The sequence below is a fragment of the Chelon labrosus genome, assembly GCF_963514085.1.
Source record: "Chelon labrosus genome assembly, chromosome: 14".
Taxonomy (NCBI): domain Eukaryota; kingdom Metazoa; phylum Chordata; class Actinopteri; order Mugiliformes; family Mugilidae; genus Chelon; species Chelon labrosus.
In genome coordinates this window covers 27,433,810-27,449,655 of record NC_140347.1, presented here as the reverse complement: position 1 = coordinate 27,449,655, position 15,846 = coordinate 27,433,810, and the positions used below count along the sequence as shown (strand labels likewise).

Here is a 15,846-nt window from a genome sequence, read left to right as displayed (position 1 = left end):
TCTGTGCAGGCTACTACAGTTTATTTCAGAAAATAAATCACCAAGCCACTTATCACTGACTTTTTTACACTCCAAATGCACTTAAATATCTTAATTCAGACACATCGATCTGAGAATGAAAGACAAAAATCAAACAAACTAGGATTAGAGAGCTCTTATTTTGTTCAGTTCACTTAACGTTGTTTGAAGAAATAATCAACAAAATAACCTGGACCATTTAACACATTTTTGTATATAATTCATGTCAATTATTTTTGTCTAAATGGGGGAAAAAATAAATTGAACTGAACACAGCTCGTACGTTGCATAAAAACATCTCATATCAGTAGCCTGTAGTACTATAATAACGCTAGTTGGGGGATGTTCAGAAGGCTCTGAAAAGCTGGTTGGGCAGGTATCCCAAGTGGAGGAAGGATGTCTGGGCTTCTCTCTCGAGGTTAGCCAGCTCCTGGACTGTCGGGGCCAGGACATCCACGTGACCCTTGTAGTTGCCACCTAGGAGAGGACAGTATTCCCGGTCAAGCTCAACATAAAAGCAGTGACAACAGTGTATTCGGATAAAGGTCAATCGATTTTCGTAGAAACGTCTGTAGATCTGGTCATTCTGTTACACATACCTCCCAGTGCCCTGCGCTGTCCATACGTCACCTTTCCATCAAAATCATCTACAGGTACCTTGATGTCTGGCTCACACTGGGTAATGGTGCACTTCAGATGCTCCTCAATTTCTGAAAGGAGCTGTGATCAGAGGACAGGGACAAAAAAAACACAAGCAGAATTGAGAGCGCGAAATAAGTGGTTTGGGCCGATGATACATTATGACAATGTCAAAAGAAGGGTGCCATGAAAAAGTAACAAAACTGTATTGGAATATGGAGCCGGCACACTCCCCTCTAAAACCCAAGGGCACTGTTTCTGCCAGGATGACGAATGCATCGGTCGCTTATCAAATCACACAAAAAGCCCTCCGCTGAATCAGAGATATTGCGTTTGAAACAACAAATTTAAATCACTGCCTCAACTTGATTAAGTGCGTGCGCCTTTGCTCACCTCTTTCTCGTTGTACCAGATGGTGCAACCTCCATCCTCCTTCAGTCGGGTGTTGTAGCAGCCCCTCCCTCGGTTCGGGCAAACGTGGTACCACACCTGCTCATGTTGGAAAGCTGCGTTTACAACCATATTCAAAAATTACAAAACAATTAGTGGGTTTCTAACCGCCACCCTACCTTCTCTTTTTCCATAGCAACCAAGGAGATGGCCAGTCCCATTCTGCAAGGAAATGACACGACTATCAGTCCTTTTCTATTATCACTCAGGCATGTCATGTAGAAGCTTAAAAGTTACACAATTTAATAATAATTGCGACCTTTTCTCCAAGCGCCAACACACAAACCAAACTTGGATATTCTCAACAAGACTGCCAGTGCTAACCTTTCGGCTCTTCCGACTCTGCCGATACGATGGACATAGTTTTGTTTCTCATCTGGCAGGGTGACGTTAATCACTGCAGGGAAAACATAAACATTATGAGAGCCAGTGTCAGAAAGTGTACATGTTTTAATTGTCAGTAATAACCACTGTAATGTAACTGTCTACTATCCCCACCGTAAGGAACTCCGTGGATGTCTATTCCTCGGGCAGCTACATCGGTGCAGATCAAGAGCCTCACTTCTTTTCTCTACGACGAATACAATGTGATCAATATTGGCTGCTTATAGTCTGTGTCTGTCACACAGCATCAACAAGTTGGAATTTTTCTTTTTTTTTTTTTTTTTTTTTTACCTTGAAGCGATCCAAATTATTTTTTCGCTCATTGGGCTTACGATCACCGTGGAGACAAACACAGGAAAGCTGGTGACCTTTACTGTCTGGACCTGAAGAGAATATGAATACAGAGGGTGGACTTTATCACAGACCTAGTGGTGTCTGAAAACTAAAATATCACCGACACTAATGCAGCATACCCCCTCCTTGCTGAATGAAGTACTGCTCCATGTTGTCGCAGTCGATCTTGGTGCGACAGAAGATGATAGCCTGGTCCATTTTATGCTCTTTAATGGCCCTCACTGTGTACTCGCCCTTCAGCACCTTGATGGCTTCTGACCACATTTCTAAAGCACACACATGTAGAGGTTTGTAGAAAGAAAAGACCAACGTAATATTTGTGCCATTTTCATTTTGTTGGAAAAAAAGACAAAACCAAAAACAAAACACCCTGTTAAAGACTGGATTGTAAATTGTGCTGGGCATCTGCTCCTACCTGCAGTATTAGCTCCTGGTCTGGTGTTATCTTTGGCATGAACTTCATCAGTCTACCCAAAGAAAGAAAGCAGATCAAAGAGCCCTGTCAACAAATAACTCTAAACCAAGAGAAAGACGACAACCTACAAAGCTTAGAGACGAGTGACGAATCCCTCCGCCTAAGTCCGAGGGATAACTAAATTGTTAAACTTAATTCTTTTGCACTTTTGGTATGAATACAGCTTTCCTCTGTCTCTGTTTCCTTGACCTGACACGGGGGACTCACCCGGACGTGGTTCTTGCCCAGGCGCTCCCACATACGGTCGCTTTTAGGATTGACGGGCACCACCACATGATGAACAGTCTCTGGAACAGAGTCCTCCCCCTTCAGGTCCACCCAGGTGGGGAAGTGCATGATGCGTTCGGATAACTTCTTCACATCAAACGAATGCAGCGTGGCAGAGCACACAATCACCTGGGGAAAGGAGATAAGGTGATGTGCTAAGAAACTGCTAACACCTTCAAATGAGTAAACATACTGCACATGTGTTATCACTAAAAGGATTTTAATCCAAATGTCCCTAAGTGTTACCTGAAGTCTCTTGCCATCGGAGGTGACTTGAGGGATTTGGTTGTGGATCCTGTTGATAAAGTCTGTATAGCCTGCTGATAGGAGGCCATCCTGAACGCAAAGAGAACCATATAATTGTAAAGTGGCTTCAGGGGTCGTTATATTACATAAAAATTGTATCTGAATTACACAGAAGTGGAAACTTGATTCTTCTGATGTAAAAAATAAATTATAGATGCCTGGCACTTACACACTCATCCATAACCAGGAAGCGGACTTGGGACAGACTAAGCTTCCCAGTGGATATGAGATCGTCCAGTCTGCCTGGTGTTCCCACGACAATGTCAACCTGATGCACGGAAAGCAAGAGAGGAAAGAAAGAGGCAAGTATCGGTCAGTTAGGGAAACTTTTTCCAACGCCCTTTGTCACAGTGATTGAAAATAAACTGATAAGGAAAATAAACTGATAAGTAAATGTCTCATACCCCCTGTTCCAGAGCTGCCAGCTGGTCTTTGGCTGCCACACCACCCATCACCAGCAGTTCCCTGTTGGGACAGATTGACAAGTTACTACTGCGCAAACTGATGGTAACGTTTGTATTTACACACTGGCTCCACCTGCTGGTACACATCAGGAATTACAAGTTGTCTTATATTAATATCGAAACAATCTCGGCAGAGTCATACCTGAGTTTAGGGTTATCCACATATTTTTTAAATTGCGTGATGTTGTTTAGAGTTTGTTCAGCCAGTTCTTTGGAGGGCTCAATGATCAGGGCTTTGGGTGCGTTGGATGATGCTTTCACCTGACTAACTTTGGCGTTCCCTACACAATCACAGAGCAGTTATTTAAAAACGGAAAACGCTAGAACCCATCCGAAAAAAGACAGTAGTACTTGTGCCTCGAAGACTTTCATTCATTAAAGGAAGAAATCAACCCTGAAAATCAAATGATCTGCGGTTCCACGAATGACATGAGACTGCATCCACATACCTGTCTGAGAAGATTTGACTACGTGTCCCTCTGGTGCCTGGTTCAGGGCAACAAACCCACTCTTAGGGGGGAATTTAAAGTCTTCTCCGCCGAAGTTGAACTTCAGCTCTGCGTTCTGATAGAGAAAAGGGGCAATATGAATAAAGTCAAAGTGACATCTGTTTGGTTGTTAAACCACACACTTGATGTGTTTTCTGGAGATACCTTGAGCACACAGGAGGCAAAGAAGGACTGATTCTGCAGATTTTGAGGGATGTCAAAAGCAATACCCAGGTCGTTACCTAGAGAAAAAAACAAAACAAAACAGGAAGTGTGAAAATATAAGAAAAAACTTTCACCAACTCCATATTCATGAGAATCCTTTTATAGAGTTAGACTGCACCATTTTTGGAGAAGGAAATTTGTTTCTTTTCTAGATCCAGGTAGCACCCAATGGTGTCATGCATGGTAAACTCCTGAAAAGATGAAATACAACAAAGAGAAGACAATTTGAAAATCCCAGTAATTGTTGATGTATCTAAAAAAAAAAAAAAAAGACAAAAAAAAAAAGAAAAGCTCATTCATTAACCTCGCCATAGCTGTCAAACTGCTTGTTGTTGGATTTCTTGCCAGTGCCACCAAAACCAAAACCATGCTTATCGGTTCCTGGAGAGAAGCAAATATAAAAGAGTGTGGGATTGAATTACTGTTGAACTGAGACCATTTGCTTTAACTGTTGTATGTAGATGAGCATACCCAAGTCCAGAGCTGCCTGACTGGTAGACCAGCCCACCCGGCACAGACCCTGATCATGGCAGGTCACCTCGTAACAGTACCTCCCTTTAAAAAAAAAAAAAAAAAAAGATATGGACAAGGTATAATCTTTGCTTACCTAAATCTCAATCACTTTGAAAGTGCTTGTGTACAAACCTTTGGTGACACCTTTTGTGGAACGGCAGCCATGCCACTCTTTAAACTCCCTGCTCTGGCAGCACAGTCCATCGCCACTGATCGCTATGGAAACACAAACAAAAAGAGCAAATGAGCAGAGGCTGGAAGGAACAAAGCTGGAGTATGACGCTGTCTGTCGGCTTCAACAGACGTGTTTAAGTTTCTCGTCTTACCGAAGGCTGGGCTGCGGTCATAAGGATTCATCTGCCAGTTGTTGAAAACTAAGACACAGAAAAAGAGCTGGTCAAAGCTGGTCAGATCGTATCCAACTGCCTTTATGTTCGTTTGCATTTAAATGGGCGCCCAGCTGAGAGTCCTGTGCACATTTTAAAGATATCAACCAAAAAAACTCATTCATTCATTAAGATGATCTCACTTGCTCCTCCAGTTTTGACAGAGGCTCTGCCCTTCTTGCCCTCCTGCTGATCCTTCAGGGTCTCGTACACGATCTGGATCACAGGGATGCTGAAGGCCTGAGGGCGACATTGGAAACTTTAATTACACAACTTGATATGAGTGGTTTGGCAATTCATGGTGTTGAGGTCAAATTATATTTCAAAATTTGCATGTACGTGTGCTTTGTACTTACTCCTGTTTTGCCACTACCAGTTTCTGCTGCCTAAAATAAAGAAAATAATACGTCAAACTGCCACTAGTGTCCAAAAATTGTGCGAGACAGATGTATGCAAAGAGCTACACTTACCATAAGTACATCTCCTCCACCAAGAATAAGGGGGATAGACTCTGCTTGGATGTCAGTAGGTAGCCTGAAATCCAATGATTTTTAAAAATCAGTTCAACGTTCTAACATCAAAAGACTATTTCTAATAATGATGCATGATTCAGCAGATGTACAGAGTAACTTACAACCAGTCCATCTCTTCCACAGCCTGCGCAATTTCAGGCATGACGCCCATTTCTGTGAATTTAAATTCATATTTTAAGGTAGTTCGTATACGATTTAAAAACTCGCAGGTCAATTTCGACCCCAAAACAATGAAGCAAATGAAAAACACTTACCAGAAAACGCTGCCATTATTGCTGCTACGAGGGCAGTCTAACCGGATGTAACGTGTTCAGCAGTTGCGGCTCGGTGCGACTCCTTCAACGGACTGTTACAATAGCCAAAGAACATTAGTTCCGGATGGGAAGCTAGTCCGTAAAAACTGTAACTGTTTTTGAAATACGTCCGAAATGTGCTGCGCTACAGAAGCACATATTTCTGTGAAAGGGTTCCATTATTAAAAGTCAAACTACAAACCCGCGTTCATTTAGTAGTTTGTTACAATTTTAAACGCGATTCTCCGATTTATTTTGTCCGGTGCTAGTTGCCGTAGGCTTCAGCTGGTTCAAGTAAATATGGCTGAAGAAAGCTTAATTGAAGGCGAAGATGAAAACATTTTATATGATTTACTCGTTATTACTGAATGGCCGCCGGAGACGGACACCCAGGTAAGCCAAGCTTTCACTCTTCCCCATTTATCCGTAGCATACACTGTGCGTCGGACTTTTATGTGTTAATGTGGCCAAAGAAAGTTAACTATTTCGGTTTGATGGGGTCAGGCGCGCAAAGCCACGTAGCACAGACATGGGGTAAGTTACACCTGTATCTGTCGATAACCAAACTGCACATTGCAGTGGAATGTGTTCATTTTTACCCCAGTATCCGCAGTCACACACTTGTTTCTGTGGAAGCTAAATCGAGAACACATTTAGCCTTGATTAGCTAGCTTAAGGGAATGTGAGCACTCCCACTAACGTTGCATTAAAGGAACATAATCAATTATATGTTCACTAAATCTACTATCAGTAAATAATATAACCAAATGGAAGCTATTTTGATAGTTTGAGTTCAACAGTATGGATCATAAACCACCACTTGTAACATCTGTTATCTGTCACTCTTAACAATTGCAGTTGCGAGGCAGTAAGGAGCACAGCACTTCTGTGATTGCAAAAGCTGTGACAGGTAAGTTCAGCTTGTTGTTGCCCAGTGCATGTCTGAGGGGAGACTATGTCACAAAGTACTATTAATATTCAGCACCTAAACATTTCTCTACCAGTATCAACTTACCTAATTTGCTCCACTTGATCCTTTATACACCCACTAGCCAGTTCATTAGGTACACTAGTGAAAACAAATCTAATGCAATGCTAATGCTAATGAGTCTAATGCAAAACTCCTGCACTAAATCTTAGCTGCATTTGCTTCAAATAACCCAGAGAGCTGTTGATTCAACTGTGTTTCTATTATTTTGTCAATCCTATTTTAGTCAGTGGTCCAGCCTTAATAATAGAGAGACTTTTGTGTTTAATTGCATCCAGTCCAACAGCACCGCAAACTACAGCCTCTAAAATCTTCGCACAGTTGAACCTTTCTGACACTGTTTCATTATAAACTGAACATTGAAACAGGACTGTTATATTAAATTGCATTAGTTTTCTTAGTGTACCTAATGTTTTGGTAAGTGAATGCACAAGTTTTGAGTGTTATTCCACCAGAATACATTGTAGGACAGCTAGCAGGCACTGTCACCACTTCTATAAAGCTGCATAACATTTATTCTACCAGAAAAACCTAACCCTAAAGACTAAAGAGACTATTAGGAAGATTGCTTGAAGACAAAGATGTTTTTGTGAATACATATTTGCAGTCATCCTCTTGTGTTTGTCTCAATATGTATGGTATTAAAAAGAAAGATACATTTTTTAGTCAGGATTGTGTCAGTAGGAATGGTACAATTTCTGTTTTGTGTAGTTGGACTATCTTCGTTTGGATAGGGTGAAGAGACTGATTTTCAGGTCCTGCATGCTGCTTAGAAAGACATGATCAGCTGTACTAATAATGCTTGGGAGTAAAGGAACACGTAAACGTGACAGGGCATGACAGTACCGACCGGGTGAAATCAAAAAAACAATGAAAGAAAGAAATCTAAATGAACCAATGAGATGTGAGGTATTTCTTTACTTATTTATTTTAGTTGTCCTTTATTAATCTCTCTTGAGGAAATCCACTTCCTCCACTCAACCCATCCATTTGTTCACACAGTAGTGAGCATACTCGAAACAGTGGGCAGGCATGCGTACGGCGCCTGGGGAGCAGTTTGGGGGGTTTTAGGTGCTTGACCAAGACACATCCGTCGTGGATGTAGAAACAATTCAACCTTGCTAACTGTGATGAATTTCCTACAGGGCCATTCCGCTTAATCCTTCACTATTTGTGGTACAGGTAAGTTTTTGATCTTAATCCTTAAAGGGATGTCTATCTGCCCTAACTTGATATGATATATTATATTATATTATATTATATCACATAATAAGCACAGTCTCTTTCTGTAATTGTATATTTACCGTATATCTTCTGTCTAATGAATGAAGAAATGTGAATTCAGTTCTCTGACTATGACCATCTTTAAAGAAACTGGAAATCTTGTCTTGTCACGGTGTTCAGGTTTTTTCTTGACTGGGGGAAATTCTTTATTTTTTCATGTTTAAAATATTTTAATGATGACTTTTATATAATAGTGTTGAGTCACATTTAAATTTCCAATGATAATGTCACTGAATGCACTGATGTAACTTTGTTCGGTTCAGTTAGAGCAGCATTTGGTTTGATCGTTTGATAATAAATAGAGATTTATGTTAGAATTAAGCAGGAGCCATCAACAGCCTGTTATTTATAGTTCATGTAACGCTAATCCTGTTAGCTTAAAAAGATTTTCAGAAAGTCTTAAACGGCTGCCCTTCCTACTCATCTTATACTAAACATTTGATTATACTAATATTCAATGTCTGCTTAGATTTTTGTCTTGAAATGATTCTTAAACTCAGGTTAAAAGCAAAGGTTACGATTTCCAACAGATGTTTGCTCGACACCATCCATACTCTATAAAATCAACTTCTCCAAAGTGAATCAATGTTTAATTCAAGACCTCAAATTCTAAACAAAAATGTTTGCAGCGTAAATCTGAAAATACCGACCTTCTTCTTACTACGCGCGTTCTTATGGAACGTACCGACACACGGCTCAATCGTTCCTGCATTGGATTCTGTAATGCTCCAGCACCAAGGCCTACTTATCCTCTCAGCAGGAGGTTAGCTAGAATCATCAATAACCTTGTTAAATATTTAAGAACTCCTCTAGCCACGTGTGTCTCCCAGCTCTCTTTCTCTGTTTGTGGATGAGAGTGGATCAGGATTTCTTCTTGATGCAGCCAGTCTGCATTCTGTGAAATTTTCATTAGTTGAAATGGAAAATAAAAAAAATAAAGAAATAATGGAAGTTTGTAGATATTGGGCTTTCTAAAATAATCCTGAAACTGGAAAGCTGTGAAAAATGGAAAACACTAAAAAGAAGAAAAATAATAAAAATCGTGTTTGAATAATTAATATGTGATTCAAAAATGAATTAAGTCAAAATGGAATTATGGTCATGATGATCATACTCAAGTAAATTCACTTTGATGGGCACGTTTAATGCATTAGATGTGAAAGAATAAACTAGCTTAAAAAAAAAGTAAGAGTTCTGAGGCCGTGTTTGCAAAGCATTGATTGACAACTTAATTTTTAAACGAATATTAAATTAGTTGTGATTTACATTTTTAATTATATTTTCATTGACTTCAGTTAATATTTGATTCTCTGTTCAGATCTGCATAAAAGTGTAATTTAAGAAATTCATATGTAGTGCTTTGTGAATGTGGCCCTTGATAAGCAGTTATCGACCTTTTTAAATGCAGTCATCATTTTCTAATTGTTTTTTATTTTGTTTCGGTCCTCTGAACACCAGCCCCTCCAGCTCGTCTCTGCCTCCCGGCCTCGTCCGCCTGGCGAGCAAGCAGATCAACTGGGAGCTGGTGCTGGCAAGGTGCGGCGAAAACACACACTCCTCACGAACGCGCTCTGTGTAATCAATACCTGAATGTGCGTTACTCTGTTGCTGACACGCAGTAATCCTTCCCCTCTCTGCCTTTGAATATTCCCTCAGCCGGTCGTTTAATTGTAGTCACTGCTGCAGACAAACCGAGCAGAAAGGCAGTTTTTAATTGACTATCGATCCGGCCGTGTAAGACAGTGTTAAGCGTGGTCAAACGACGCTACAGATGTCCATTAGCGTGATGTGCTCGGCTCCTGTCTGCCTTTATATCTTTCTCTCTCATTTAATTTCCTCTCTTCGCTCTCCGTGTAATCCTCCCAATTATTATTGTTCCTCCTTTTTAATGGCACCCAACCTGGACTTTTACTCTTTATCGTTTCCATCCTGGCTGCTCTGCCGCACACAAAGAAATTTTTTTTGTCACACATGTTCATTTCCTCTCATATTCTCCTTATTTTTTATTATTATTAAAGATGGCAATAATAATTTACTTTGGTTCTTTTTTTACTTCTTTGTCTCTTGTTCCTGACCGTTTTTCCCTCTCTTCTTTTTCTCCGCAGTAATGGCAAACTGTTGGCAGTGGTTCAGGACCAGTGTGTGGAAATTAGGTAATTACTGAACTCTATCTTGCTGTTGAGGCGCTGTGTGTGAGTGATAGAGAGCCTTTTAATTAATGGGGTGATTTATCACGTCTCCCTTTAAAAAAAAAAAAAAAAAAAAAAAAAAAAAAAAAAAGCTCCAGTCTCAGCTGGCATCTAAAAAAAATGAAAACAATATTTTGAGCTTCGATACAGGTATTAAAACCAGTCACAGGAATACATTTGAATCGGTTTACCTTTTGTGGCACCCATTTGTCACTTCAGGAAAAACCAAACTAATGCTAACACATGTGGAAGTTAAGGAGAAAGCAGCCAAAGCATAGATACGCATGCTCATTTTGTGCAGCTGTAATTATTTCCAGACACAGATCCAATTCCCTCCCAACGCAGAGAAAACACTCTCCATCAGCGCTGCGCACTATCGACAGAATATATTGCTGTACATTGAGCAAAACTGAAATGGAAAATTAATAGCTAGGTTTACAAATCTGTTTCGCTCTTCGGAGGCTAACAAGAGGCACAAACAGCTCTTTAAGCTTTTGCTCCGCTTGACCCCTCGTGTAATTGGCAGTCAGCAAAAGCAGAAGTTGTTTCTGTTGCTCACTGCTCTCAGATTTGTGTTGCAGTTGACCTTGAGAGCAATCAGATCTCTCCACTTACGCCTCGGCTTGGTATTGTGGGTTGCTCTTGTGTCCTTAATCCACACGATGCTTGTTTAATCACAGTGTTTTATGGCTCTGCTTCGTGGCATAAGTTGTGTGAGTGGGTTTTAAGTCAGCTCAAGGCTGTATCCTCTGAGCTCGGCTAAGAGTCTGTCTAAACACTGCCCACCCCCCGCCCCCCCGTTTGATCCATGGAGCCACTTCAGCCGACAGGCCATCAGCGGCTGTAATACCCCACCTTGTACCAGGTCGTATGAGGCTAAGTGTATGTGTAGATGTGCCCTTGTTCTTGATGTATCGTCGTTTTGCAGTGTAACGCCACTGTGGGTGTGTTTCTCCCTCAGGTCTGTGAGAGATGACTTTGGCTCAGTCATTGGCAAGTGCCAAGGTAAGACCTTCTCCTTCTTCCTGTCTGGTTTTATCAATCACATGCAGTGGCAAACGACAACTAAATCACCACGGCTCTCTTCACTTAACACCCCATTTGCTTTGTAAATGTGGTGGTCGCTGTTTTATAGCACAGTCAGTGCAGTGTGAATGTGCTCGTACTCCTTCATCTTATATTTGTCTTTTAAGTTGATTGAGGATTAAATGTGTGTATCCATTTTTTGTGCACAGTGGTTTTAAACTAGGCCCCCGACCCAATACCGATCTTTTAATATTCAGTATTTTCAGATTGAGTCCTGTTCCAATCTTAAATAAACAATATGTTCTCCCCTGGAGAGTCATAAAGGCTTTTCTTCTCTTCCTTGCACTCTCCTAGATTATGTGTGCACGGTGTGACTGGATTCAGTCCAGCAAAGTATTATCACACAGCAGACACGTTTAATCCATAGACTGTATATAGAAGAAAAAATGTAGTCGCGGGATTTTGGTTCCTCTTCTTCAATTTTTGGCAGCTTTGACACTAGCCAGTGTGCTGGAAGAAGCTGAACCAGAACCAACTTTGAACTGTACAGACTTCATTATTAGCTTCCTGACTCATTTTTAGGGAAAAAAAATAGAGAAGAGAGAGCACAGAGTGAGTTTAGCCAACAGATGAAGACAAATAAACTTTATTTTCTGATAATTTAGTTGCAATTCTGTGAGAAGATGCTACATTGACAGATGAAAGCAGCGCCTTGGATTGCGTAGCACGTTTTGTTAATCGTGCAAGTTCATAGCGCAATAACAAATAAAACACAACGTGACCGACAGGACAATTTTAAACACTTCGTAACTACTTTGAACTACTCTTAGTACTCTTAATATTAAATGATCAGGATCGGATTAAGAAACATCAACATGTAGTTGATGTTCAGAGCAATGAGAGTGTTTCACTGCCGTGCGTTAAGTTTTCACATTTATTAAATGCAAACTACTTTTCATTGTTGCCCTACATGAGTAGAAGTGGAAAAGTCGAAAAAGTCGTTCATAGTATGTAGACTACGTTCTGCGAAATGTCCCACACAGTGCATTGTGTCATATTACATAGACGATTAAATTAAAATTGTGACACTTTACTTCCATAAGTGTCTGCAATTCATTGCAGAGTAAAATGTTGTGATGAATGTTAATAATGAATGAAAAATGTCAGTTTGAACAGAGCCATGTCCCTTGTCTTATCATCTCATCACAGCAGTTGCAGCTTGAAGTGTAATTTTACAGTATCTGAAATAAACAGTACAGTCTCTATGTATTGTGTGTGTGAGAGAGAGTGTCTGTGAGCCTGTGTTTGTGTAAATCTAATTCGAGTTTGTTTCAAAGTGGAACATCAACCACGGTGACTAATTGGAATGTGTGTGAGAGGGAGCCACTGTGAGCAGCAACACAGATAATCACCTTCATCCCCTACCACTGCCACTCATTAAACACAGCCTCGTAGTGACTGATAAAAAGAAATCGTCTTGATTAGCTACTAAAATGACCTGCTGGTTCGGTTTCAATTACTCCACTTAAACTGGCTGAGGGCCTGACTTTTTGTATGTTTTTAAATATGTGATATAGATCTGACTTAAATGCAAGTGAATGGATTTGCATGTCTTTTTCTTTCTTAACTTGAAGCTGCACTGATAAAAAAATTCTTTGCAACAATAGATCAGATCACTCTGTGTCATACAAAAGGTGTCATTCACAGTGACATAATTATCACCCAGACTTTCCAGTTCCTCTCAATTCTGTGGAGCGTTCCAGCAGCTTTTCTCTCACTGTCTCTCACTTGATTTAAAGGTGCTATTTGTAAAAAATGGAGCAGGCTCCAGTAGGGGTCGCTGTTTCTGTCAAATAAACCTGACGTGCAAGTAATGCTGGTTATGTGTAAAATTAGCAACTACTGACTAACAGCAACGATGTGACTTGATTTTTGCTATGTGGCAATAGCATGCAGCAGGATCCTGATCCTAAATGGTTCTGTTTTTATTTATTAGCTCAGCTTTCTTTCACATTTACAGTACATAGTCATTGGAGCAACTGGTGTTACCATCGCCAGACGCTGCTACAGAGAGGGTTTCTATGGGTGGAAACAGGTTTTCCATGCTTAGTTAAAACAAATTATAACTCTCCTGTCCGTCCTGCCTTTCAAGCTTTTCAATAACGTCAGCCATCATTGTTTTTTCTGCTTCATTCTTTATCGGCTTGTCCTTTAACATAAAAGTCATCATCCACAACATTAAAACCACTGATAGGAGAATAAATAACATTGACAATCTTGTGACAACACAATGTTCTGCTGGGAAACTTTTGGACCTGTCATTCATGTGGATGTTGCCTAGACATGTAGCACCCACCTAGACCAGACCAGGCACCTCCGCTACATTTACTCACTGTTCCATCTAATGATATAAAGTGGTACCACAAGACGTGTTGTTGGCATTAGCTAGATAGCATGCTAACCTCTGAGGCATCTCTACAGCACAATCTTATGCATGAGGCCATAGCAATGATTTCTTCACAGTTTTTTTTTATAGATGCTGTTTAATGTTTTAACATTTTAGTTTTTTATTTTACTAATCGTCCCCTTAAAGCCCATAACTTGATTGATTGGTTCTGGGTAATTGTGGCATTTGTGATCTGCTTAAGTTGTGAAGACTAAAATTAGTTTTAACTTTAGTCTGGTACAATACATGATATCAGTTATGTTTAATGGAAATGTGAACGGCTTAATGGTTTGATAGCAGGACCTAAAGTGCAGCGTTCACCAGGATCGTTTTAAATGACTTATTTCCTTCACATTCACTCGCACAGATGCAGTGCCCCAGACACATCACGAAAAGCAAAAACAAAGCGCTAAAAATCCCAGAATGAGTCTTGGGTGGCTTTTGTGAATGTTTTCTATCGTCATTTCTTGTCTTCTTCTTTCTCATTTTCTTCTGTCTTGATTTCCTTTTTCCATCTTTGTCACTCCTTCTCATTCTGTGTCTCTCTCTCGCTCACCGTATTTGTTCTGCTCCGGCTAGCCGTCATTGTGGGCCGTTGTTCTAATGGCTCATAGTGTGGATGACGGTAGCCCCTGGGCCTGTGTAAACCTCAGCCTCCCTCCCCTTTTTCATTCCATTTCATCTCTTTTTCATTTTTCTTTTACTTCATTTCATTTCACGGAGATTTGTCCTAATGGATTTCGCTGTGATCCTGCCTATAATGGCATTTGCTTTTAATGGACGAGCGTGTGCGGCGGGGCGCGCGGCATTGTCTCCTCGCTCGTGCGCGTTCGTGCCCGCTGCATCCACACCTGTGTATCGCTCTCTCTGCCCGTCCACTCGCAGCATCCCCCTCCGTGTCTGCTTCTGTTACCGCGGAGTCGTCTCGCACCTCCGTACATAATTCATAAGTGTTGGGCTCTGATAAATGCATCTGCAAGGCTTTAGATAGAAAGCTTCTGTTGGGTCATTGGGTGTAATTCTCCCCAACTTCTGCAAGGGAAAAAAAAAAAAAAAAAAAAAAGACACTAGCATCCAATTTTCCAGCTGCTCAAAAAAGCCATCTATGTGGAAATGGAGCCCTCTCAGCTGCAGAACAACATACTGTATACAATACATAATGGGGGCCGGGATGGCAAGGGCTAGGCGTGTCAGAGTGAAATAAAAAAACACCAGAAGAAGAGAACAGAACAGAGGAGACACTTGGTGACTATGGTTTCATAACAGCTCCATGTTCTTGCCTTGTTCTAAGCCGTGACTCGAAGGTGTGTTAAATCGCCTGCTTCCTGAGGTGCCTTCTGATACTTAGGCCTTAAAATTTAGAGACCTATTATTTCTCTCAGTGGGTGCCGGATTCATTGTTTCCGCACTCTGTGTCTCTTGGCGTATCCTTTTCTATCCCCCCCCTCCCCTCTACCTCTTTGTCTGTCTTGCCTCCCACTTCTTCCCTTTGTTCTTCATTTAAAATTCTAGTCATACAATATCCAACGCCTCCATTCGTTTGCAGTATTGCCCACCAGGGGTTGCAGCAGCGTTCCTCAGCCAAGAAATTCAGTACAATAAACGCCAACAGCGCCGTTATGTGATATCAACAAAAACATAACTTCCTTTTCATAACTTTATTGCTTCGACACAGCACCCGTACTGTCATGTAATGCTTCACACTGTTCTCCAAATGCAGAAATCTTAGCCTGTTGTATGATGTATCTGGGTGAACGTTTAAAAATGGTATAATTAAATTTTCCATTCCGCTTGCTCACATGTTTGCACAAGTCTTACCCCATTTCCCCCCACGTTGTGTAATGTGTTGTGAGATAATCAGGTATTCAAAACGGGATCAGGAAGGCTGCCAGGCTGCCCCGGCTCTTCTATCAGAGAGAAGGATGACAGCGAAGCCTTGAGAGAATGCCAGCAGGCGCGGATGTGCTTTATCACAGCGATATGGTTACACTCACAGCCCTGCTGAGCTAGCAGATTGCTAAAACTGTAGCCTATACTTCGATAAAAGCTCAATTTATGGTCTCCTGTTCTCCTCCCCCTTTCTCTCTGGCTCTCTTTTACTCACTCCGGAAAGTGCGT

The 15,846-nt window shown here is 41.0% G+C and overlaps 2 protein-coding genes across 3 annotated transcripts in view; one reads left to right on the top strand and one right to left on the bottom strand.

The window, feature by feature from the left end:
- ddx1 (DEAD (Asp-Glu-Ala-Asp) box helicase 1) lies at positions 1 to 5,800 on the bottom strand. The gene is made up of 26 exons (XM_084560842.1): positions 5,757 to 5,800; positions 5,604 to 5,655; positions 5,440 to 5,503; positions 5,326 to 5,355; positions 5,113 to 5,209; positions 4,910 to 4,957; positions 4,716 to 4,799; positions 4,542 to 4,625; positions 4,375 to 4,451; positions 4,189 to 4,261; positions 4,011 to 4,087; positions 3,807 to 3,921; positions 3,500 to 3,638; positions 3,298 to 3,358; positions 3,063 to 3,161; positions 2,834 to 2,923; positions 2,528 to 2,716; positions 2,261 to 2,312; positions 1,965 to 2,111; positions 1,783 to 1,874; positions 1,606 to 1,678; positions 1,432 to 1,504; positions 1,227 to 1,269; positions 1,051 to 1,146; positions 618 to 738; positions 1 to 495 (listed from the first exon to the last, which is right to left on the bottom strand). Exons 1-26 carry the CDS (start codon positions 5,770 to 5,772, stop codon positions 365 to 367), a joined length of 2,223 nt encoding a protein of 740 aa, XP_084416968.1. The 5' UTR covers positions 5,773 to 5,800; the 3' UTR covers positions 1 to 364.
- A 6-nt stretch (positions 5,801 to 5,806) lies between these two features.
- Positions 5,807 to 15,846, top strand: part of nbas (NBAS subunit of NRZ tethering complex) — a 172,049-nt gene continuing 162,009 nt past the window's right edge. For both annotated transcript variants that reach the window (XM_084560840.1, XM_084560841.1), the window contains exons 1-6: positions 5,807 to 6,188; positions 6,654 to 6,705; positions 7,929 to 7,965; positions 9,526 to 9,603; positions 10,173 to 10,220; positions 11,218 to 11,261. In XM_084560840.1, the coding sequence (XP_084416966.1) occupies positions 6,096 to 6,188; positions 6,654 to 6,705; positions 7,929 to 7,965; positions 9,526 to 9,603; positions 10,173 to 10,220; positions 11,218 to 11,261 (352 nt within the window). In that variant the 5' untranslated portion in view covers positions 5,807 to 6,095. The remainder of the gene's footprint in view (positions 6,189 to 6,653; positions 6,706 to 7,928; positions 7,966 to 9,525; positions 9,604 to 10,172; positions 10,221 to 11,217; positions 11,262 to 15,846) is intronic.